At 42.1% G+C, this 23,267-nt stretch overlaps 1 protein-coding gene across 6 annotated transcripts in view; it reads right to left on the minus strand.

Moving 5' to 3' along the window:
- The window catches only part of whrna (whirlin a), a 196,482-nt gene that overhangs the window by 29,947 nt on the left and 143,268 nt on the right, over positions 1-23,267 (minus strand). For 5 of the 6 annotated variants that reach the window (XM_048558757.2, XM_048558756.2, XM_059638128.1 and 2 more), the window contains 2 exons: positions 10,942-11,013; positions 2,442-3,015 (listed from right to left, as the gene is read on the minus strand). In XM_048558757.2, the coding sequence (XP_048414714.2) occupies positions 2,442-3,015; positions 10,942-11,013 (646 nt within the window). The remainder of the gene's footprint in view (positions 1-2,441; positions 3,016-10,941; positions 11,014-23,267) is intronic. The other variant, XM_059638129.1, reaches the window with a different exon arrangement.

The following is a 23,267-nucleotide window of genomic DNA, read 5'->3' on the forward strand; positions in this document are numbered from 1 at the left end:
TAGGGTCTGGGGTAGTGTTGTCAAACAGAGAAATCCAGGGATTCAGGTACACTATTCTTTGAGAGCTGCACCACAGGTATACAGGGTGTTTAAGAAGGTGTTTGGCATGCTTGCTTTCAATGATCAGAACACTGAGTACAGGAGTTGGGGCGTCATGTTGTGGTTGTACAGGACATTGGTGAGGCCACTTCTAGAGTACTGTGTACAGTTCTGGTTGTCCTGCGAAAGGAAGGATATTATTAAATTGGAAAGGGTGCAGAAAAGATTTACAAGGACGTTACAAATACTGGATGGTTTGAGTTATAAGGAGAGGCTGGATAGGCGAAGACTTTTTTCACTGGGGTATAGGAAGTTGAGCAGAGACCTTACAGAGGTTCATAAAATCATGAGGGGCACAGATAAGCTGAATAGCAAAGGTTTTTTTTTCCCTGGGGTAAGGGAATTCAAAACTGGAGGGCATAATTTTAAGGTAACAGGAGAGAAAAGTAACAGAGACTTTGGAACATGGATCAGCAGGGGTGAGTTGCACCAAAGGTGGAGTTTCCATGTTGTATGGCTGCATGACTCTATGTTTTAATGGAATCACTCAGGACAATTCAAGGCACAGTATTATGGCATATACAGATCGGGTGCATCGGGAGCGCTGGACCAATACCGACCCCCCACTTAATGACAGGGACACTATAAGAATGATTTCTAGCTCCATCTCACCAATATCTTCCTTCATCCCCCACTGTAAATTATCACATAAAATGTTTGACACCCACTTCTGGATGACCTGGAATATCCTCCAATTAAATATTTGGAACACTGACACCATTGCTTTTCGTCCCTGCCATCATTTCCTATCTCTAATTGCTGATTAAATTGGGTCAGACTGAGCCACACCCTCATTGCCATATTTGACCCTGAGTGGGTCTTCCGACCACATATCTGTGTTACCATTCAGATGCCTATTTCCACCTCTGCTATCACCCAATTCCACTTTTCATTCAGCTGATCTGCGGCTGAAATCTCATTTGTTACCGCCAGAACTGACTGCCCCAATATACTCCAGTCTGGCATTTCACTTTCTATTCACTGCAACCTTGGGAATATCCTCAAAACCCTGCTGCCTATGACCAAATCCCATTCAGCCATCACTCTGGAGTTCACTGACCCATACTGGCTCCCAGTTAATTTTAACATTCTTCTCCTGGTTTGCTAGTTCCTCTCTGGCCTTGTACCTTCACATCTCTGTAATTTCCTTCAACTCACTAGTCTCCAAATGTCTGTGTTCCCTAATTCCAGCCTCTTCAATATCCCCAATTTTACTTGCTCCATCGTTGATAGGTGTATTTACATTTGCGTCAGCCCTAAGCTCCTGAATTCCCTCCTGAAACCCTTCCATCTCTCTCTTTCTCCTGCCTCTGTAAAATCTACCTCTTTCACCAGGCTTTTGATCAGCCCTAATATTGCCTTATGAGAGTCAGTGCAAATTTTGTTTTAGAGCACTGCTGTGAATTGCCTTGGGATGTTTATGAAGTTAAAAACATCACCTAATATCAGATGGGCTCAAGGATCTTGTCCCTTTTACATTATTCAGGTTAACAGATTGGGGAAGGCAAGAGGGTCACAAGTTTATGCATGAGGTGGCAGTAACTGAGTGCTAAATAGCTCATCTTTACTCAGAGTAAGGTCTCTTTCAAGTACATAGGCAACTGGAGCAGTAGATGTTGAGGCTTGTGTACAAAGCTGAGAACAAGTTGGACCTATTCCTGACTTGGGCAGAGATTACAGAAGGTAAGTGTCATCATAAGTAACACTTGGCCCACAAAAGCCCTTAGACTGATCTTCATTTATGCTGAATTTGGAGCATATTTTTCCAGAATGTTTTCTTTCCCTTAGGAATGGGTAGGTGCGGAAGGAAGAAAGGTTAATTCAGAATGGTCTCGTTTGTGACAGGCTTGATAAATGATGTTTCCCTGTCTGTCCATTTCGTATGTTTGTAAGCAGTGACAAATATTTAATACATCGTAGCTTCCATTGTTAATTATAATTAAACAGAAGAAGCCATCTAACCTTGCATGAATCTTTGCAAATGTTCAGATAGAAACTGTATTTATGATATAATAAAACAACTAGTTCATTACTTCCACTGCAAAAATGGACTCTCCCTCCCTGCAGTTCAGGCTGCATAAAATCTTGAACCTAATTCAATACAATTACAGAAACAGCCATTCAAGAAATGATTGAGGTATAACCCGAGACTCAAAATATCTGCTCAGATTATCTGACAGTGTCAGACAAACTTGACACCCGCTTTGTTCATGTTCAATATAACAGATGTATGTCCATACTTAATTTGACTGAAATCACCATTTCCTGAAGATGAATTCAGATTAAAAGCCGATTGTCAATCGGAAAAGCTGAACATGGTGCTGTCATTAAATGACTCTTACCTCGAGACTGTGGTAATGCCCTAACTTCATTGACATCAGGTTCACTGTTTGGTTGATGCACTTCTACCATTACAAAGTGCTGATTGGCTGCTGCTAACTGTGGGTGTGGCTTGTCTGTTGACCCTGGAGGAAGGAGGCCTGGATTACGTGGAGGTGGATTTGGATGAGATGGTGAGAAACACTCTGAGGCATTAGACAACTGTGTTGGAGACTTAACTCTAGGAAAGGGTCCGATGATGTGCTGGTTGACACGGGACAGCTGGGCTGTCGCCTCACCACTCATAGTTTGCATTTTTAAGGTTTTAGTGTGTACTGTACAAACAGACTCATCTGTCGAAACAACAGAGGCAGAAGCAAGAGAAGAACCATCACTTGTGGCATCTGTATCGATGATTGTGGTGGTTAACGAAGGACTGTGAGGTACTGTGAAGAAAAGGCCCGAGTGTGATGACTCTGATGAGCTCCATTTTGGTCTGTCTCCGATTGTCTTTTGCTGTGAAGAGGCTAGAGTAGTGGGCTCAGGTTGAAGTGGTCTATAGTTTGACGAGTTGTCAGTGAAGGGCTGCGCATTATCCTAGAAAGCAAACCAGAAATAATTGGGGATATAGTTATTGGGCAAATCTTCTGGAGACATCTGGTCTTACAAAATTGTGCACTTTGTTCCACTCTCCCATCAGTTGCCTGAAACCAAGATTGTAATGGAATTAAATGAACAATTATATAGTAATAGGCATGGGACATGAAATTTACTACATTAACACTGCAAATGAGCATATCAAAATGTTTGATAAAGTCCCACACAACAGACTGTTTTCTAAGGTTGCAGCCCACTGAACTGAGGGCAAATTACTGACCTGGACAGGAAACTGTCTGAGTGGCAGGATACAGAATTCGAATAATGGGTAAGTACTCAAATTGACAGCATGTGATTAGCAGTATCCCACAAGGATCTTTAACAAAAAACAGAATTGCTGGAAAAGCTCAGCAGGTCTGGCATCATCTGTGAAAGAAAAAACAGAGTTAATGTTTCGGGTCCAGTGACGCTTATTCAGAACTGATGGTAACACAAGGATCTGCTGGATGTGAGTTTGCTCGCTGAGCTGGAAGGTTCGTTTTCAAACGTTTCGTCACCATTCTACGTAACATCATCAGTGAGCCTCCGACGAAGCGCTGGTGTTATGTCCCACTTTCTATTTATCTGGTTAGGTTTCCTTGGGTTGGTGATGTCATTTCCTGCATTGGTGATGTCATTTCCTGTTCTTTTTCTCAGGGGATGGTAGATTGGTTCCAAATCAATGTGTTTGTTGATGGAGTTCCGGTTGGAATGCCATGCTTCTAGGAATTCTCGTGCGTGTCTCTGTTTGGCTTGTCCTAGGATGGATGTGTTGTCCCAATCAAAGTGGTGTCCTTCCTCATCTGTATGTAAGGATACGAGTGATAGTGGGTCATGTCGTTTTGTGGCTAGTTGATGTTCATGTATCCTGGTGGCTAGCTTTCTGCCAGTTTGTCATTGGGGTCTCAATTATTCACTATAATCATTAACGACTTAGGGATAATGGCATAAAAAGCCAATGCGAATTTGATGACAGAAAATTAGGTAGCATTGTAGACAGTGTTGATGACAGCATAAAATTACAACAAGACATTGATAGATTAGGTGAATGGGCAAAGCTGTGGCAGATGGATTTCAATCTAAGCTAATGTGAGGTCACCCATTTGAGACCGTAAAATACACCAATTTTTTGGAAGGCACGACATTAAATACAATGGCTGCCCTGATGAGATTTGGGGGTTCAGGTGCATAACTGTTTAAAATGTCACAGACAGGTGCAGAAAATAGTCAAGGTGGCTATTGGAATGCTGACCTTCATATCCAAAGGGCTGGAGTATAGGGATGCAGACGTTATGCTACAGTTCAACAAAACCCTAATTAGATCCCACTTACAGTACTGTGAGCAGATCTGGGCACCACACTTTTGGAAGGACGTTTTAGCTCTGGAGGCAGTTCAATGCAAGTTTACGAGGATTTGACGTGGCACAGTGGCTCAGTGGTTAGCACAGCTGCCTCACAGTACCCAGGGCTGAGGTTTGATTCCACCTGTGGGCAACTGTCTGTGTAAAGTTTGCACATTCTCCCTGTGTCTGTGTGGGTTTCCTCTGGGTGCTCCAGTTCCCTCCCACAGTCCAAAAATGTGCAGGTTAGGTGGAATGACCATGCTAAATTACCTATAGTGTTCAGGGATGTGTTGGTTAGAGGGGGATGGGTCTAGGTGGGATGCTGTGAGATTTGGTGTGGACTTGTTAAGCTGGAGGGCCTATTTCCACACTGTAGCGAGTTTAAGTCTATACTACCTGGACTTTAGGATTTGAGTCATTAGGAGAGATTAGACAAATTAGTCTTTATTCTTTAGAATGTACAAGGTTTAAGGGTGATCTGATTGAAGTATTCAAGGCATTTACAGGAAGAGGCAGGGTAGATAAACTATTTTCTCTGGTTGAAGAATCTAGATCCAGGGGCATCGTCTCAATATTCTTATACAAGGTATGCAGAAAATTAATTTAATTTAATCACCGAAAGCTTTGTGGTAACCATTGGGAATAGTTTGTTCTGTTGATGGATGGGATCGTGAACTTTCAATTACAGTCTTTAGAATTCTGATTGGAGCTTCACTCACTGACACAGTTTGATGGCTTTATTATGTAGAATAAAGAAAAGCATATATTCCAATAGTATGACTAGTATAAAGTCTACCATGTGAACTGGCATCTTGTGTTTTTTTTGATGGGAGCTTATATAAATGAAGAATACAAAGAGCTTCTATACGATGATTATTCTCCCTCTTTGAGCTGTATTCAGTCATTTCAATGGGCCACAAAGTTAGATAATTTGATTGTACTGTTAATTTAGCTGTTAGTGGACAGATAATGAATGTTTCTGAGTGCAATCCATTGATATATTGAAGTTAGATTTTCATGTTAAAAGTATGTGAAGTTTATCACTTTGTTCAGTACAAAGGTAATAGCGTACAGTGCTAATAGCAGCATCGCCAGTTCGTTGCATGAGTGCAGAACCTCAATAACTTGTGGAAAACTCAATAATTAAAATCTTGCTTGTAAATGGATTAGTCCAGCTATTACCCTGCAGTGTGTATATTCACCTGCACAAAGTGAGTGAATCATTTGGTTTCAAAGAATTTCTGTTTCAGGATACTGTTAATGAACTGGGGTTTATTTCAAGTTTAAAACCTACTCACCATCCCGATTAGTTACCAAACCAGTACTCATTCTGTACATTCCACAGATTAAGCATTAGCTCAAAAACTGGGTCATCCACAAATATTGCTATTTTGAAAAGTTGCTTACATGCAAAAAAAAATCAATGGTCAATGCATTTATAATTGATTGAAAACAAATTCCTGTTGTTTTGATTGGTAGGTACATTATTGCTATTGCAAAGAGAATATAGCAGATCTGCAGCAGTATTAGAGAGCTTACAACCATAGCATCAGCTTCTAATTTGGTTTCATTATATTGAGTTATTTCATCAATGTCTTTAAGAATTTAATGGTTTTGTAATGATCATCCTGTTTGCATTTTCATTGAAACAAAACATGTTTTACTACTTTACAACTATTCTCATTATTCTTGTCTTCATCTTTTCCAGAGATGTGGCCAGTGACATAGCTGGACTACCACCTGAGCCACAAGCAAATTGGCACAGGATCCCATCCATCGTTAAGAGGTAAAAGGGTGGCTGCAAGATCGATGTGGGAGAAATGGGTTTGAATTCACGTGATGTCAGCATCAGTACGGGGGAAGGAGGGAGCGGTTCTGATAGGATGGGTTCCACCTGAACCATGCTCGGACAAAAGTCTTTGCAAATTGCTTAACTCAGGCTGTTGATGGGACTTTAACCGAAATAGCAAGGGAGTGGGATCGGATGCATGGAAAATTATGGAAAAAGTAATGGGACGGAGAACAGAGCCAAGGTTAAAGTTTCCAGAACAAGTAACAGGACAGAGAATATGGAAAGGGTGAGGAATCTAATTTCCAGCACAGCAGCTAAGTCAACACTGGACTGAGGATGTTTTACTTCAATGCAACTGTATGTAAAACAAGGTAAATGAGCTTTTAGAGCAGATTGAAATTGGCCGGTCCAAAGTTGTGTGAATCAAAGGAACATGGCTAAAAAGGGATCAGGGATGGGAACTAAATGTGAAAGGACAGGCAGGTGGGCACAGGGGACAGGACTACTTTGTTGGTAAGAAATGAAATTAAATCAGTAGCAAGAAGTCTGCTTTAGAAGGCGTAGAATTTGTGTGGGTAGAGTTAAGGAACTGCAAAGGGAAAAAGGAGTTACGTACAGGCCCTCTAGCAGTAGTCAGGAAGTGGGGGAGAAAATAAATCAGTTAATAGAATCGGTGTGTATGAAAGCCCCAGTTACAATAATTATAGGACTTCAGTGTGCGGATGGCCTGGGAAAATCAGATTGGTGGTAGACTCCTAGAAAAGGGATTCAAGGAATGTTTATGAGACTTTTTTGGGAGCTGTTTGTGGTAGACCACACTTGGGACCAGGCAATTCTGGATTTAATGATGTGTAATGAGGCAGACTTGTTTAGGAAGAATAAGGTGAAGGAAGCCCTAGGAGACAATGACCATAATATGATAGAATTCACCCTGCAATTCAAAAGGGAGAAGATTGAATCAGATGTAATGGTATTACAGTTGGGAAAAGACATGAGGGAGGAGCTGGCCAGTGTTGGTTGGAAAGGGACCCTAGTAGAGTAGATGAGGGACCTGCAATGGCAGGGGTTTCCGAAGCCACAACATATATCTTTCCAAGTAAGAAGAAACATGATAAGGGAAGGATGAGGCAACCATGGCTGACAGGGAAGTTAAGGACAGCATAAAAGCAAATTAAAAAGCATATAATGTGGGGAAGACTAATGGGAAGCCAGAGGATTGGGAAGCCTTTAAAAACCAGCAGATACTAACTAATAAAAGCAATAACGGGGGAGAAAAAAAATTATACAGTAAGCCAGCTGGTAAAATGAAAGATCAACATTAACATTTAGGTCATCAATTCAAAAGTCTGATAAAAGCAGGGAAGAAACTGCTCTTGAATCTGTCCATACGTGTATTCAAACTTTTATTTCTTCTGCCTGAAGTAAGAGGGTGGAGGAAAGTATAACTGGGGTGGGAAGGGTCTTTGATTACATTGGCTGTTTTCTCAATGCGGGAAACGTAGATAGTGTCAAGAGATGGAAGGTCGGTTTATGTGATGGATTGGACTGTGCACGTAATTCTGTAATTTCTTGCAGAGTTGGGACGAACAGTTGCCTTACCAAGCTGTGATGCATCCCAGCCATAGTCCAGAGGGTGCATCTATAAAAATTGGTAATAGTCCTTATGAACATGCCAAATTTCCTTAGCTACCTGAGGAAATAGAGGTGCTGTCGTGCTCTCTTGACCACAGTGTCAACATGGGTGGACCAGGACAGATTATTGGACAAATTGTTCCACTCCCTAGAACTTGATGCTCTCGACTATTGCCCTCCAATCTGCTTCCTGAAATCAATGACCTGCTCTTTCATTTTGCTGATGTTGATGGACAAGTTATTGTCTTTGCACCGTGCCACTGAGCACTCTATCTCCTTCCTGTATTCCATCTCCTCATCGTTTGAGATCCGATCTACAATGGTGGTGTTGTCAGCAAACTTGTGAACGGAGTTGGTACTGAATCAGGCCGACCAGTTTTGAGTGAATAAGGAGTATAGAAGGGTGCTAAGTGCACAGCCTTGCACAGCGCTGGTGTTGAGAATTATTGTGGTGGAGGTGTTGTAGCTTCTCCTTGCTGATTGTGGACTGTAGGTCAAGAAGTTGAGAATCCGGTTAGTGAATGGGGAGAGCTAGGTTCTAGAGTTTGGATAGAATTGTTTTGAATTATGGTGCTGAAGTAATTGTTTAGTAGGATCCTCTTGCAGGTAGCCTTGTTGTCCAGATGTTCCAGGGATTAGTGTGGGGTGAGGGAGATTGAATCTACCATGGACCTATTGCATCAGCAGGTGAAGTGCAAGGGGTCAAGGCAGTCTGGGAGGCTGGACTTAATGCGTGCCATGACCAATCTCTCGGAGAACTTTACAGTTATGGAGGTCAGAGTCACCAGGTACTGCTTACTGAGGTACGCTGCATGGTTTTTCTTTAGCACCGAGATGAAGGAGGTCAGAGGATCATAAGTAAAGGATTGGCTGACTGGCAGACAGTAGGGATAAAGAGATCTTTTTCAGGATGGCAGCCAGTGACTAGTGCAATTCCACAGGAGTCAGTGTTGGCACCACAACTATTCATGTTATATATTAATGTTCTGGACAAAGGAACTGAGGGCAGGCTGAGCAGGTCTGAACAAAATTAGAGGAGTTGCAAAACGAGTGTAGCTGTCAACTTGATCAATGTGGGATTAGGTTAAAACTGCCAACATGACCTAGCACTCAAGACAGAAGAAGTTTCCGTTTTAAATAAATATGAAATAAAGAATATAACGCTTACATTTACACAAGCTTAGGATGTCCCAAAGCACTTCAAAGCAGTTAAATACTTTTAAAGATTATTCACTGCGATAATGTTGGAAAGCTGACAACCAGTTTGCACTCAATAAGTTCTCAAACAGCGATGCTACAGCCAGTAAATAATTTGTTTTTGTAATACTGTGTTTGTAAACAATTAGCAAGAACAACTAGAAGATCTTACTTAAAAACTGTCAAAATAGTGCCAAGGGATACTTTGCGTCCCTTGGTTTAATGCCTTATCCAAGAAGTTGTCTCCCTCTGTATAAATCTCGCTCGCTATGCTACTGGAACTTATCAATGGTGCATTTTGTAGTTGATGGCTCAGCCCCAAACTAGGGAGAGTTTTCTGAGTTGCAAATGAGGAAGAATTGTGGCCAGAAGGTTGAAATTTTCCAAATGCTACGAGCGCCACAGAGTGTGTGCACTTTTTCCTCGTCTTCCTGATTGAAATGAAAGGCTTGGCTTCCTGTCAGGCAGAAAATACTTCAGAGGAGATTGCAGATCAAGACTAGCTAGGGACGCTGCTGCTACATTACTGGCAGCATGGGAGCAGGGCTGCCTCCAGATCTAGTGAGCTGCGTACATTTTACACATATGCAACAGGGATATTCAATGTTGCACAGTCCACAATCCAGTGGTGATGGGTGTATCTGTTTCTGCCTGGAGCTGATCCTAGGGTGTGGGAGAGCCAAACAGATTAAGCTTGAGGTTCCTGTTCTTGCTGCACCACAAGCAATACTGGGAATGTGCCTACCACATAGCAATAATCACCTCCCTTTCGTTGCTATGGTCCCTGAGTGGCAGGAAACCCAGCAGGCAGGATCAAAGTCATACGTATGTGACATTGGGAGGAGGAAAGAAAATCTGCGGCAATCAGTCTGCCTGCCCAGACCTCACCAAACCACTCTGCCCCCACACCCACTCCACTTCAGATAAAACCAGGAGTCTGAGGATTATGACATAACAAGGTGTGGAGCTGGATGAACACAGCAGGGCAAGCAGCATCTTAAGAGCAGGAAAGCTGACATTTTGGGCCTAGACCCTCAACAGATATGGGGGAGGAGAAGAGGGTTCTGAAATAAATACGGAGAGAGGAGAAAGCAGATCGAAGATGGATAGAGGAGAAGATAGGTGGAGAGGAGACAGACAAGTTAAAGAGGGGGGATGGAGCCAGTAGAGATGAGTATAGGTGGGGAGGTAGGGAGGGGATATGTCAGTCCGGAGGGTGTGAAATGTTGACAATTTTCACAGTGCGCCCAACCTAAATTGTTCCCTTTTGTTTGGTGTGAATATTCTCCTCTGCCTCTTTGTGTTTCTTTTTATTCCCTTTTGTTTCCTGAGTCACTGTCTCTGTGCTGCTTTTGTTTCAGCAGCAGTGTATGTGAAGGACACTTAAAAGCACAATTGACTATGAAATGAACATAATTGGCATTGGGCCAATTATTCTGATTCAGCAATATAATTTTGTACTTTATTAAAATGCCATTGAAACAAACTCAGTAGGCTCAATCTACTTCCTTCCTTGATCTTTTATAGCCTATTCAGTTGCCAAAATTTGTGTTATGACCTTCATTTGTTCAAATAAGTGCAGAATGATTAATATTTTTCAAAACTATCCAAGAAAAGTTATACATTTAAAATCAAACCACAGTACCTAGTTATTGCCCAGGAAGTTTTGATTAAATTGAACAGTCTCAGAGATAAGCAGGCATCCTGATGACAAAGTTTTTTTTTCAGTGTGTTTCAACATTTCTTCTGCTGTTATTATCTTACCTTCATATAACTTCAAATGAGCTGATTACAACAAACAAATAATAATGATAAATGTTAATTCTACTGCTTGAAAAATGAGCATCACATTCTATCTTTTCGATGGAGAAAAGACAATGTTACTTGGCAATTGAACTGTACAATTTAGAGTAAAATACTCACAAGAGAGATGTCTGGCAAATTTCCACTATCTCCCTCCAGTTGGTCATTTGTTCCTGTAAGATCTGTGTCATTCTGTGTGCAAGAAAAGTGTAAATTCACTGATTATACCATATCCTCTCAATTAGACCAATGCTTATTCTAGTGCAGCCTTGAACTGCAGACTCCCGTGTTAATACATTTTTATAATTGATTTAGCTTGCATACGCTTTAGTGGAAGAAAGCATTCTTAAAAAATCATGGGAATGTTTTTAACTGTGCTCTAATGGGGGATGCTTATTATGCTGTCCAATGCACACTGGCCAATATCTCTTTCCTTCAAACTCAACAGAAGCAAATATTGGGCAGGGCAAAATCGGTCTCCCCACAATGGAATCTTAAGGTTCCGAAGTTTGAAATGTTGGCATCAATATTGTGTTTCTTATCTTTTTGAAAGCAATAAGTTGGTCTATATATTTCCAACACTACTGCCCATCAAAGCGAAAAGATTTGATGCCAGGGAAAGCAAAACAGAAATGCTCTGCTACAAGTTCTCACCGCAGCATGAGATTGTGGTCACATTCAGAAAAATTTGAGACATGATGCTAAGACTGAACTTGTGAGCTCTATACACAGTACAGACATTGAAAATATTGTCCTGAAATCTATACATATATCTTCTGCTCAGCTATAATCCAGCATATTTCTTGCTAAATGCATTGTTTCAGTATGTGGTTCTATATTGTGCCCATTTATACGCACTCAGACTGCACTTATGGAATTCCCATTTTTGCACTGTTACTGTAACATCCATTTTCAGTCAATTAAACACACTTTCAATAAAAACAAGTTATGAGCAACAATTGATGAAAGAAAATCTTATCAGTTCTTAGCCTGAATCTCATTCAACTACATCAAGTAGTGATTGGAGTACTTCATCTGATTCATTTTTAAAAAACTGGGTTAGAAGTTACCTACCCATTCAACCATCTGGTCTGTGATCTAAAAATATAGTTTTCTCACTCACTGCTTCAGCAAAATTTACAGTCCAAAAATAGTTGAGATGATGATATAATGGGAACAATGGGTGGACTTCTCACATCATCAAAATCTGTCCTAAGACATGGACTAGGTGATCCAGACAGTGAACTCCTCCCAGTTGCTGAGAATGCAGAAAGATCAATCAGAGAAGGCTACATAATTCCAAAAAGGTCATCTCTGACTGAAACTGTGGCTACATCAAGTGAATCATGCACAGTATTGTCTCCATATTTAATAAAGAATGTACAGGAAGAATGTTATTAAATTGGAGGAGGTTTAGAAAAGATTTACCAGGATGCTGCTGGGACTGCAGGGTTTTGGTTAAAAGGAAAGGCTGGATAAGCTGGGGCTTCTTTTACTCAACAATAGGAGGCTGAGGGATGATTTTATAGAGTTTCATAAAATTATGACGGGCATAGACAAGGTGGGGGTGGGTGTGTGCAAAAGCTAGAGAACATATTTTTAAGGTGACAGAATGATTTAAAGGGGACCTGAGGGGCAAAGTTTTTACATAGAGACGAGTTCATATGTGGAATGTACTGCCAGAGGAAATCATGATATGAGGGTGCCATTCTTGGACAGGGGAGGACAAAGTCAGAACTCACTCTCACACCAGGTTACAGTCCAACAGGGCAGCCCCTTTGTCAGGAGAAGTGAGAGAGAAGCACACAGGCACAGAATTTATAGGCGGGGAGATCAAAAGCAGAGAGATCAAAAGATCATAAAACTGGTGTGAGTGAAGTGTCAAATAATAAGTCTGTGCAGGTGACCAGGAGTGTTAGACGATGAGTAAAGTGTCAACAACTGAATAACAAGCGAAGGAATGATCTGATTAAATGAGGCAGAGTGATAATTAGAAAAAAAAATTAAAAATAAGGTGGTATGGAGTCAAGCTAAATGACTGGGAAAATATGATAGGTATAACAGTTGTGTGCTGAGGGTCTGACCAAAGTAATAGGTAATCCAAAGCTGTGCAAACTAATTAAGGTAGAGAGAGCATAACAATTTATCAAAGTGCCGATGTCAAAACAGGACAGTAAGGAAGATTTTACACTTACAGAACAGTGGGGTGGAGTCACACATAACACGACATAAACTCAAGATCACAGTTGAGGCCATCTTTTTGGATACATAACTTGGCTATCAGTCTCTGTTCGGCAACTCTGTATTGTTGTGTATCTTGAAATCTGCCTTGAAAGATGCTTACCCGAAGACTGGAGGCTGAATGTCCTTGACCCATGTTCCTCGACTGGGCGGAAACATTCCTGTCTGGCAATTGTTGAGCGGTGTCCATTCAGCTGTTGTTGTAGCGTCTGCATGGTCTCACCAATATACCGTGCCACAGGGCATCCTTGCCTGCATGGTATGAGACAGACAGCATTGGCCGAGTCACGTGAGTATTTGCCATGTATGTGGTAGGTGGTGTTCCAATGTGTAATGGTAGTACCCATGTCAATGATCTGACATGTCCTGCAGACGTTGCCAGGGCAAGGTTGTTTGGTGTCATGGTCGATGTTGCCCGGAAGGCAGTGAACAATAGTCTGTTTAAAGTTTAAAAACCAAAAGATCTGCAGAAGCTTTAAATCAGGAACAAAGCCAGAAGTTGCTGGAAAAGCGCAGCAGGCCTGGCAGCATCTGTGGAGAAAAATCCTGGACTATACATCCCCACACCCTGCTTCCTGTGAAGACTCCATCCCATTCTCTCAGTTCCTCCATCTCCGTCATATATGTTCAGATGAGGCCAGCCTGGACAAGGGAGCATCCGCAATGTCCACCTTCACAGAATCATAGAATCCCTACAGTGTGGAATCAGGCCCTTCGGCCCAACAAGTCCACACCAAACCTTGGAGCATCCCACCCAGACCCAATTCCCTTATAACCCACTTAATTGACACATCCCTGGACACTTTGGACAATTTAGCATGTCCAGTTCACGTAGCCTGCACATCTTTGGACTGTGGGAGGAAATCAGAGCTCCCGGAGGAAAGCCACACAGACACAGGGAGAATGTGCAAACTCCACACAGACAGTGACCCAAGGGTGGAACCACCTTCTTCCGCAACCGAGGTTTCCCAGCTCCGTTGTTGACAAGGCCTCAACCGAGTCTGAACCATTTCCTGCACTTCTGTAGTCACCCCCTCTCTCCCCCCCAGCAACAGCAGTGGGGTTTTCCTTGTCCTTACCTACCATCCCACCAGCATCCACATCCAGAAGATCATCAGATGCCATTTCTGCTACCTCCAGCAAGATGCCACCACCAGACACATATTCCCTTCCCCTCCCTTGTCCGCCTTCCATGGGGACCTTTCCCTCCGGGACACACAGGTCCACTCTTCCTTTACCCCAGCACCTCACCACAGCCCCACAGCATCTTCCCCTGTAGCGACGAAGGTGCAACACCTGCCCATTTACTTCCTCCCTCCCCACTATCCAAGGGCCCAAACATACCTTCCAGGTGAAGCAACATTTCACCCACACTTCCTTGAATCTAAGATAACAAGGTGAGGAGCTGGATGAACATAGTAGGCCAAGCAGCATCTTAGGAGCAGGAAAGCTGACGTTTCGGGCCTAGACCCTTCATCAGAAATGGGGGAGGGGAAGGGGGTTCTGAAATAAATAGGGAGAGAGGGGGAGGCAGATCGAACATGGATAAAGGAGAAGATAGGTGGAGAGGAGACAGACAGGTCAAAGAGGCAGGGATGGAGCCAGTAGAAGTGAATGTAGGTGGGAAGTATGGAGGAGATAGGTCAGTCCAGGGAGGACGGATAGGTCAAGGGGTGGGATGAGGTTTAGGAGGTAGGAAATAGGGGTGCGGCTGGAGGTGGGAGGAGGGGATAGGTGAGACGAACAACAGGTTTGGGAGGCAGAGATGAGCTGGGCTGGTTTTGGGATGCAGTGGTGGGAGGGGAGATTTTGAAGCTTGTGAAATTTACATTGATACCATTGGGCTGCAGGGTTCCCAAGCGGAATATGATTTGCTGTTCCCGCAACCTTCGGATGGCATCGTTGTGGCACTGCAGGAGGACCAGGATGGACGTGTCATCTGAGGAATGGGAGAGGGAGTTGAAATGCTTCGTGACTGGGAGGTGCAGCTGTTTATTGCAAACCAAGTGTAGGTGTTCTGCAAAGCGGTCCCCAAGCCTCTGCTTGGTTTCCCCGACGTAGAGGAGGCCACAACGGGTACAGCGGATGCAGTATACCACATTAGCAGTTGTGCAGGTGAACCTCTGCTTGATGTGAGGCTTGGGGACTTCGGATTCTCCAGCATCTGTAGTTCCTATTATCTCTGATACAATTCATTCCCAGAATCTATTCTACTGTATTCACTGCTAACAACGTGGTCTCCCTTACACTGGGGATATAAAGCATAGACTGGATGACTGCTTTGCATGACATCTCTGTTCTTCCTGCACAAAAGACCCTGAGCTTCTGGTTGCCTGCCACTTTAGTGCATCATCCTGTTCCCTGGCCAACATCTGTCTCTGGCTTGCTGAAGCGTTCCAGCGAAGCTCAATGCAAACTGGAATAACAACACCTCATTTTCCACTTGGGGACCCTGCAGTTTCAGTCTCGATGAAATGTTGGAGGCTGTGGAGGACATGGTGTTGTGTCTCCATTCTGGGGAAGTACTGGACGACATAGGGTACTCTACATAGGGCCGTATCCTGCGTCTGTCTTCTGAGGAGGTCATTGTGGTTTCTTTCCGTGGCACGTTGGAACTGGCGATCAATAAGTTGAGCATTGTATCCTATTCTCATGAAGGCATCCTTCAAAATCTTTAGGTGTCCATCACGTTCCTCCTCATCTGAGCAGATCCTTTGCATGCTCAAGACTTCTCCATAGGCGATGGCTTCTTTAATATGTTTAGAGTGGAAGCTAGAGATGTGCAGCATAGTGAAGTTATCCGTGGGCTTGTGGTAGAGCAAGGTACTGAGATGTCTGTCCTTTTTGGAGATGCGTGTCCAAGAATGAGACTGATTCCGAAGAGTAGTCCATAGTAAGTTTGAGGGTGGGTTGAAAGTTGTTGATATCTCTATGTAGTCATTTTGGTGATTCCTTGCTATGCATCCAAAAGATGAAAATGTTGTCAATGTATCTCTTGTGTAGCGTTGGTCAGAGGTTCTGCACAGCAAAGAAGTCTTGCTTGAACTTGTACATGAAATTGTTGGTGTATTGATCCCTATGGCTGTTCCATGTGTCAGGATGAAGAACTGGTTTTCGAAGGTGAAGGCGATGTGTTTGAGGATGAAGTGGATGAGTTGTCGGATGGCATCAGGAAATTGGCAGTCATCGAATACTGAAACTGTTGCAGCGATTTTCTCTCTGCTTCATTTAATCAGATCTTTAATCAGGTCCTTGCTTCGTTTGACACTTTACTCACACCATCTAACACTCTTGGTCTTCTGCAGAGACTTATTATTTGACACTCTGGTCACACCAGTTGTGTGATCGTTTGATCTGTCTGCCTATAAATTCTATGTTTGTGTGCTGTTATCTCACATTTCACTTGATAAAGGAGCTGCACACTGAAAGTTTGTGATTTCAAATAACCCTGTTGGACCTGGTATCGTGTGATTTCTGACTTTGCCAGAAGAAATGGTAGAAACAGGCACAGGTACAATATTTAAAAAACATTTGGACAGGTACATGAATAGGAAAGACTTAGATGATTATGGGCCAAATGCAGGCAAGTGGGACTAATTTGGTTTGGGAAACTAGGGTGGCATGGACAAGTTAGGCAAAAGGGTCTGATTCCATGCTGCATGACTCTATGTCTCTATTACTCTAAGCAATTCAAAGTTCACCAGATTAATATTTGGTATGGACAGACTGCTTTTTAAGAAGTAGTTGGACAGGCTATGTTTGCATCACTGGATTCAATAAGAGTATGAGTCAACTTGGTTGTGAAAGGGTAGATGGGGAGAGGATTTCTTTTGTACTTGAAAGAATCTGGAATTAGTAGTTATTAGCAGTCTCTAGGGGTTAGGGATGTGAATGTGGATTGGAGGTTACAATTCGATCAGCAATAATCTTATAGAGAGAAGCAGTTTTGAGGGCCATACATATGCTTCTTTTTCATATATAATTATGAATCTATTGAAAGATCATTTAAGGGAACTAAAAGAATGATATTGACCTTGAATACATTTTAAAACACCCCTGGTCTCATACTAGCTGAGTAAACAAGCTGCTCTAATGTTGTCTCTGAAATAGATCTTAAATTCTGAGTCTTCTAACTGTTATTTATAGTTACTGGTGGCATTCTGGGGAGCCATTGGCAGAGAGGTAATGACGCTGGACTAGTAATCCAAAGATCCAGACTAATGTTCAGGGGATTATGGGTTCAAAACCCACCATGGGGAAATATGAGACTTGAATTTGATTAATTAAAACCTGGAATTAAATGTTAGCCTCATAGCAAACATGAAACAATTGTTGTAGAAACCCTAATTTCCTTTTAAGGAAGGAACTCTGCCATCCTTTACTTGCTATGGCCAACATGTCACTCTGCTCAGAAAGCAATGTGGTTGATCAGTAACTGCTCTCTGACATGGCCTGACCAGGCACCCAGTTGCAGCATTATCCTATGAAGTAAAAAGGAAGGAAATTGGATGATAAGCCCAGCCTCAACCTGGGAATTGAAAACAACAACAACAAAACCAGCCCTGTCAATTCGACCAAATATTCCTTACCAATATCTGGGGGTTTTCACCAAAATTGAGAGAGATGTCCAAAGACTAGTCAAGCAATAGCATGACATAGTCATGCTCACAGAATAATGCCTAACAGATAGTGTCCCAAACACTGCCAATACCATTCCTGGGTATGTCCTGTCCCACAAGGAAATTCGATCCATCAGAAGTGATAGTACAGTTATACACAATGGGATAAAAGTTGCAATAGAATGCCTCAACGGTGGCTTGGTGGCACTACTACTGTGAGCTGACAAAATCTTAAAGAATACAGCTAAAAACTGAGTAAGCTGCAGATAGTGAGGGACCCAACCAGCAGAAAGTATTACCTGGCTCATCATCATCAATCTTTTCTTTTTTTTGAAACCCAACAACAAAAGACCAATTCTACTCATTGAACACATTACAGGCACTGCCCATAAGGGGCAAACCTACAAATTGCAACTTCATTCCTTTTAGCCGCTCAACCTTGTCTCCAGATCCTAAGAACCCAAGATTTTAATTTTTTTAAATTAACCTTTTGAGAGAGGTGTTATCGCACACCTTTGGAGTAAATGGAATTTGAATCTGTACCTCACGGTTCAATGGTAGGGGCATTAACACTGTGCCACAACACAGCCCTAAAATTCAACTCCTTCTGTTTTTGTTTTCTTCCCAGACACAACTGAACAGTTTTTTCTCCCCCCACCATCACCAAATTATCCATGGTAATTTTTATTTGTTATCTTTTACTTGTTACTCAGGCACATCATGGCAAATACCTGGAGCCAGTGGGACTTGAACCCAGGCCTTCTAGGCTAAAGGTAGGGACACTACCACTGTGCCACAACAGCCCTCAAAACTCAGCTCTTAAATAAGAAAGTCTAATGGGCATCTTCACAGATGTTCTTCAGGTTAATGTCCTTGACCTGACCGTCTTCAGCTGCTTCATCAATGACCCTCCCTCCATCATAAGGTCAGAAGTGGGGATGTTCGCTGATGATTGTCCAATATTCAGAATTATTTGTGACTCCTCAAAGGCAAGCTGGGTCCACATGCATGATAACTGAGGCAACATTGACCAGACATTGAACTGGACCAGCCATTTAAGTATTGTGGCTATAAGATTAGGTCAGAGATCAGGAATCAATCACAAAGCATAAGTAAGGAGTTTGATGGAATACTCTTCACTTGCCTAAATGAGTGCAGATTCTACAATACTCAAGAAGCTTATACCATTCAGGATAAAACAGCACACTTGACCTACACACTGTCTACTACCTTAGCATTCATACCTCTCAACACCAATGCATAGTGACTGAATTTCTAACATCTACAAGATGCATTGCAAAACCTCACCCATATTCCTCTGACAGTGCCTTCCAAATCAGTCACCCCTACCACCAAGGAGTTCAAGGACAGCAGATGCGTAGGAGTGTCACCAGTTACAATTTTCTCTCCAATTCCCACAGCATCACAACTGGAAATTACATTGCCTTCTCATGGGGTCAAAATTCCAGAAACTAAAACAGCAAATACTTCAGGATCTCTCTGTTATGGTGAAAAGATCATGTTTGAAATTGCAAAGACATTATATATAGGCCTCTTAAGCTTCTTTTGATAATTCTGTACTTCTCCTCCAGCTATTCTGTACCAGCTGTACTCTCTATTTCATTTGTATTGTTGGAGAACTGTTTTGCACTGGTCAGGAAGTATCCTAAACAGAACTAGTGTTACTGGGTATCTTCCTCCACTATTTATTGAGCAACATTGACAGGCACCAGGGAAATTATTTCCTTTTATTTCTATCGGGAATGTCATGTTGTGTGGGAGTCTTGAGAAGGCAAAACAGATGAGCGAGTCGTAGCAAAAATGAAAAAGTAAACAAAATTTCTCCAACACAAATATTCGTATTGAACAAACCAGGGACAGATCTGCTAAGGCTAACAGAGAAAGTTGAAGAAACTCTGTCAGCATCTGTAGAGAGAAAGACAGAGTTGACACTTTGAGTCCTTAGGACTCTTCTCCAGATGTCAGGTAAAAGGGGCTAGTCTTCACCCAAATTAATTCATTCCATGTGATGTCAAGAAATGGCTGCAGGTGTCGGATACTGCAATGGCCACTGGTCTTGACGATGTTCTGGCAGTAGAAATGATGACTTGTGCTCCAGAATATGGCTTGTCATCATGCTACAGCGCTGGCATCTACCTGATAATGTAGAAAATTGGATAAGTATGTCCTGTACACAAAGAGCAAGACAAATCTAATCCAGCTGATTACCACACCATCAGTTTACTCTCAACCATCAGTATAGTGATCGAAGGTGTCGTCAACAGTGCTGCACTTGCTTAGAAATAATCTGCTCACTGATGCTCACTTAAGGTTCAACCAGAGCTCGTGACCTCATCACAGCCTTAATTCAAACATGGACCAAAGAGCTGAACACCAGAGGGGAGATGAGAGTGACTGCCATTGACAACAAGACTGCATTCAACCGAGTATGGTATCGAGCAGCACTAGCAAAACTGAGGTCAGTAGGAATCAAGGGGAAGGTGCTCCAGTAGTTAGAGTCCTACTTGGCACACAGGTTGATTGTCGTGGTCATTGAGGGTCAGCTTCCAGTTGACTCTGCAGGCATTCTTCTGGAGAGTGATGTGCCCAACCATCATCAGCTGCTTTATCAATGACCTTCCCTCCATCAGAAGGTCAGAACTGGGGATGTTCACCGATGATCGCACAATGTTCAGCACCATTTGCAACTCCTCAGATACTGAAGCAGTCTATGTCCAAATGCAGCAGGACCTGGACAATATCCAGGATTGAACTGACAAATAACAAATAAAATTTGTTGCACATAAATGCCAGGTTGTGACCATCTCCAACAAGAGAGAATCTAATCTTTTTTGCTTGACATTCAATGGCATTACCATCACTGAAACCCCTCTGCCAACATTCTGGGAGTTACCATTGACCAGAAATTGAACAGGATTAACAGTACAAATACAAATATTACAAGAGTAGGTCAAATGCTAAGAATCCTGTAATGAGTAACTCACCTCCTGACTCTCCAAAGCCTTTCCACCATCTGCAAGGCACAAGTCAGGGGTGTGATGGAATATTCTCCACTTGCCTGGATGAATGCAACAACGATCAAGAGGCTTGATACCATCCAAGCCAAAGCTTGATTGACACCAAATCCACAAATATTTATACCTTCCACACTGATGCACAGTATGTGTGCCATCAACAATAAGGTATACTCCACAAATTCTCCAAGGCTCATTAATCAACACCTTCCAAACTCATAACCACGACAATCTCAAAGGACAAAGGCAGCAGATACATGGAAACATAACTACTGGCAAGAACCCCCAACCCATTCACCATCCCAATTTAGAAATATTTCACTGTTACTGAGTCAAAACCCTGGAATTTCCTCCCTAACAGCATTGTGGGAATACATACGCCAAATACTGTGGTTCAAGAGGTCACCTTCTCAAAGAGAACTAAGGTTACGCAATAAATACTGGTTCAGCTAGGATCAGTCGCATTTCATGAATGAATAAATCTCCATGATCTTCAACTTTAGTTAACAATTTCTTCCGAATGCCTTTATTATGCTTTATGGTAGTCTATATAACTAACATCCAAAGATAGTCATGATTTGCAATTTAAAAATAATCACCGGCTATGAAGCACTTCGGGGCAATCAAAGAATTTAAAAGGTATTATTTAAATGCAAATTCAATTTTTTCAGAAAATTCCTCTGATAATTAGTTGGCTTCAATATGGTGTCTTAATCACCATTCACAGTCACACATATCTGATATCATTCCTACATCAGTGGACAACTCAAATCTGTTGAATTGCTTGATTAAAAAAATGAAAATGTCTTCATTAATGTGATCACTGAAATGATATTCACACTTCAAATTCAGTCACATAGTGCATAAAACACCCAAAATAAAAAACATTAAGAGTAAATTATTGTGCTGTACATGTTTCAGTGGCTGTGCACAAAGACATGCAGCTGATTCAACGTAAGTTGCATGATGACATTATTTGTCTTATAACTATCACAAGAAATCATAGGTTTCTGTCTTTTTCAGAAAAAAGTACTGAATCACCCAAGGTGCTGTGAACATTAGTAGGAGATGATTCTACATCCAGGCCAGCCCCTTGTATATAGGTAAGAAAAATGCAAATTGAAAGCGAAATACTGCAGTTGCTGGAAAACTCGAATAAAAACAGCAAGTCTTGGAAGTGTATCTCTGAAAAGGACACCGAGTTAACATGAGATAACACACTGTGGAGCTGGAGAAACACAGCAGGCCAGGCAGGATCAGAGAAGCAGGAAAGTTACATTTCAGGTCGGGACCCTTCATTTTCTGCGTTTATCATTTTCTGCCTTTATCAAGCCTTAATCATTTTTACTTCTTACACTCAATTGACTACCTTAAGCCTGTTACTTTTCACAATCCAGTTTTAAATTGGTCATTCTGGCATAAGGATCCTGAGAGAACTGGGATCAGTGAGGTTTAGTTTCTTTTCCTTTAATTCTCATTTGTCCTGAAATTGAATGTGCTCCAGGACAAGTGAGCTATAAAAAGAATCATAAAATATGTTTATCTCACTGGGAAGATTAACATACGTTGTACTTAATGAGCTGGTGGGCACAATTTTATTGGTCAACTTTAGCCCTGTTGAACTGATGACATGTGCCAGCAAACATTTTGGGACCATCTTTAAAACTCAGAGTCTACATTTGCTAATGTACACCATTAACGTGTGTTAGTCTTAAATTTGTATTAGTTAGTAGAATGGGTGGCAAATCAGTAATAAGACCTTGTCCTGTCTTCTTTGATTCATTTTCTTTTTGCTTTTCCCTTCTATACGGAGCACAGTGACTCACGCTGCAGCATTATCTGCTCTTCAGCACCTTGCCTAACTAACTATTGTGTTGTAAGCTTAGACTGTGAGCTTGTGGTCGATTTGAGGTATTGGTTACGCGATAAACTTTCAGAAACCATCTTTTGTCACTGTTAACATAAGACACCATGGAACAGGAATCACGAAGCGCCAAAATCGCAATCATGTTTGATGTCTTCATTTCTGAGCAGCAGCTCTGTGGCAGCCTGTTACAGGTCTCTGACTGCCATCCTGGATGAGGTCAAAAATCACACGATGCCAGTTAAAGTCTGAGATAACAAAGTGTGGAGCTAGATGAACACAGCAGGCCAAGCAGCATCTTAGGAGCACAAAAGCTTGAAACATCAGCTTTCCTGCTCCTATGCTGCTGCTTGGCCTGCTGTGCTCATCCAGCTCCACACTTTGTTATCTCGGATTCTCCAGCATCTGCAGTTCCCATTATCTCTGACCAGGTTATAGTCCAACAGGTTTATTTGAAATCACAAGCTTTTGGAGCGTGGCTCCTTCATCAGGTGCAGTGAGAGAGGGCACACAGACACAGAGATTATGGGTAAAGAGATCAAAGGATCACACAACTGGTGTGAGTGGAGTAAACAAACCTAAAGTGGCTGATGGACAACTCTGTTAAAAAGGAGACACAAGTTTCGATTGATTAAGATGCAAATTTCAGAATCTGTTTCACATCACTGCCCCAAGATAATTAAAGGT

The sequence above is a fragment of the Stegostoma tigrinum genome, chromosome 29 (assembly GCF_030684315.1).
Source record: "Stegostoma tigrinum isolate sSteTig4 chromosome 29, sSteTig4.hap1, whole genome shotgun sequence".
NCBI lineage: Eukaryota > Metazoa > Chordata > Chondrichthyes > Orectolobiformes > Stegostomatidae > Stegostoma > Stegostoma tigrinum.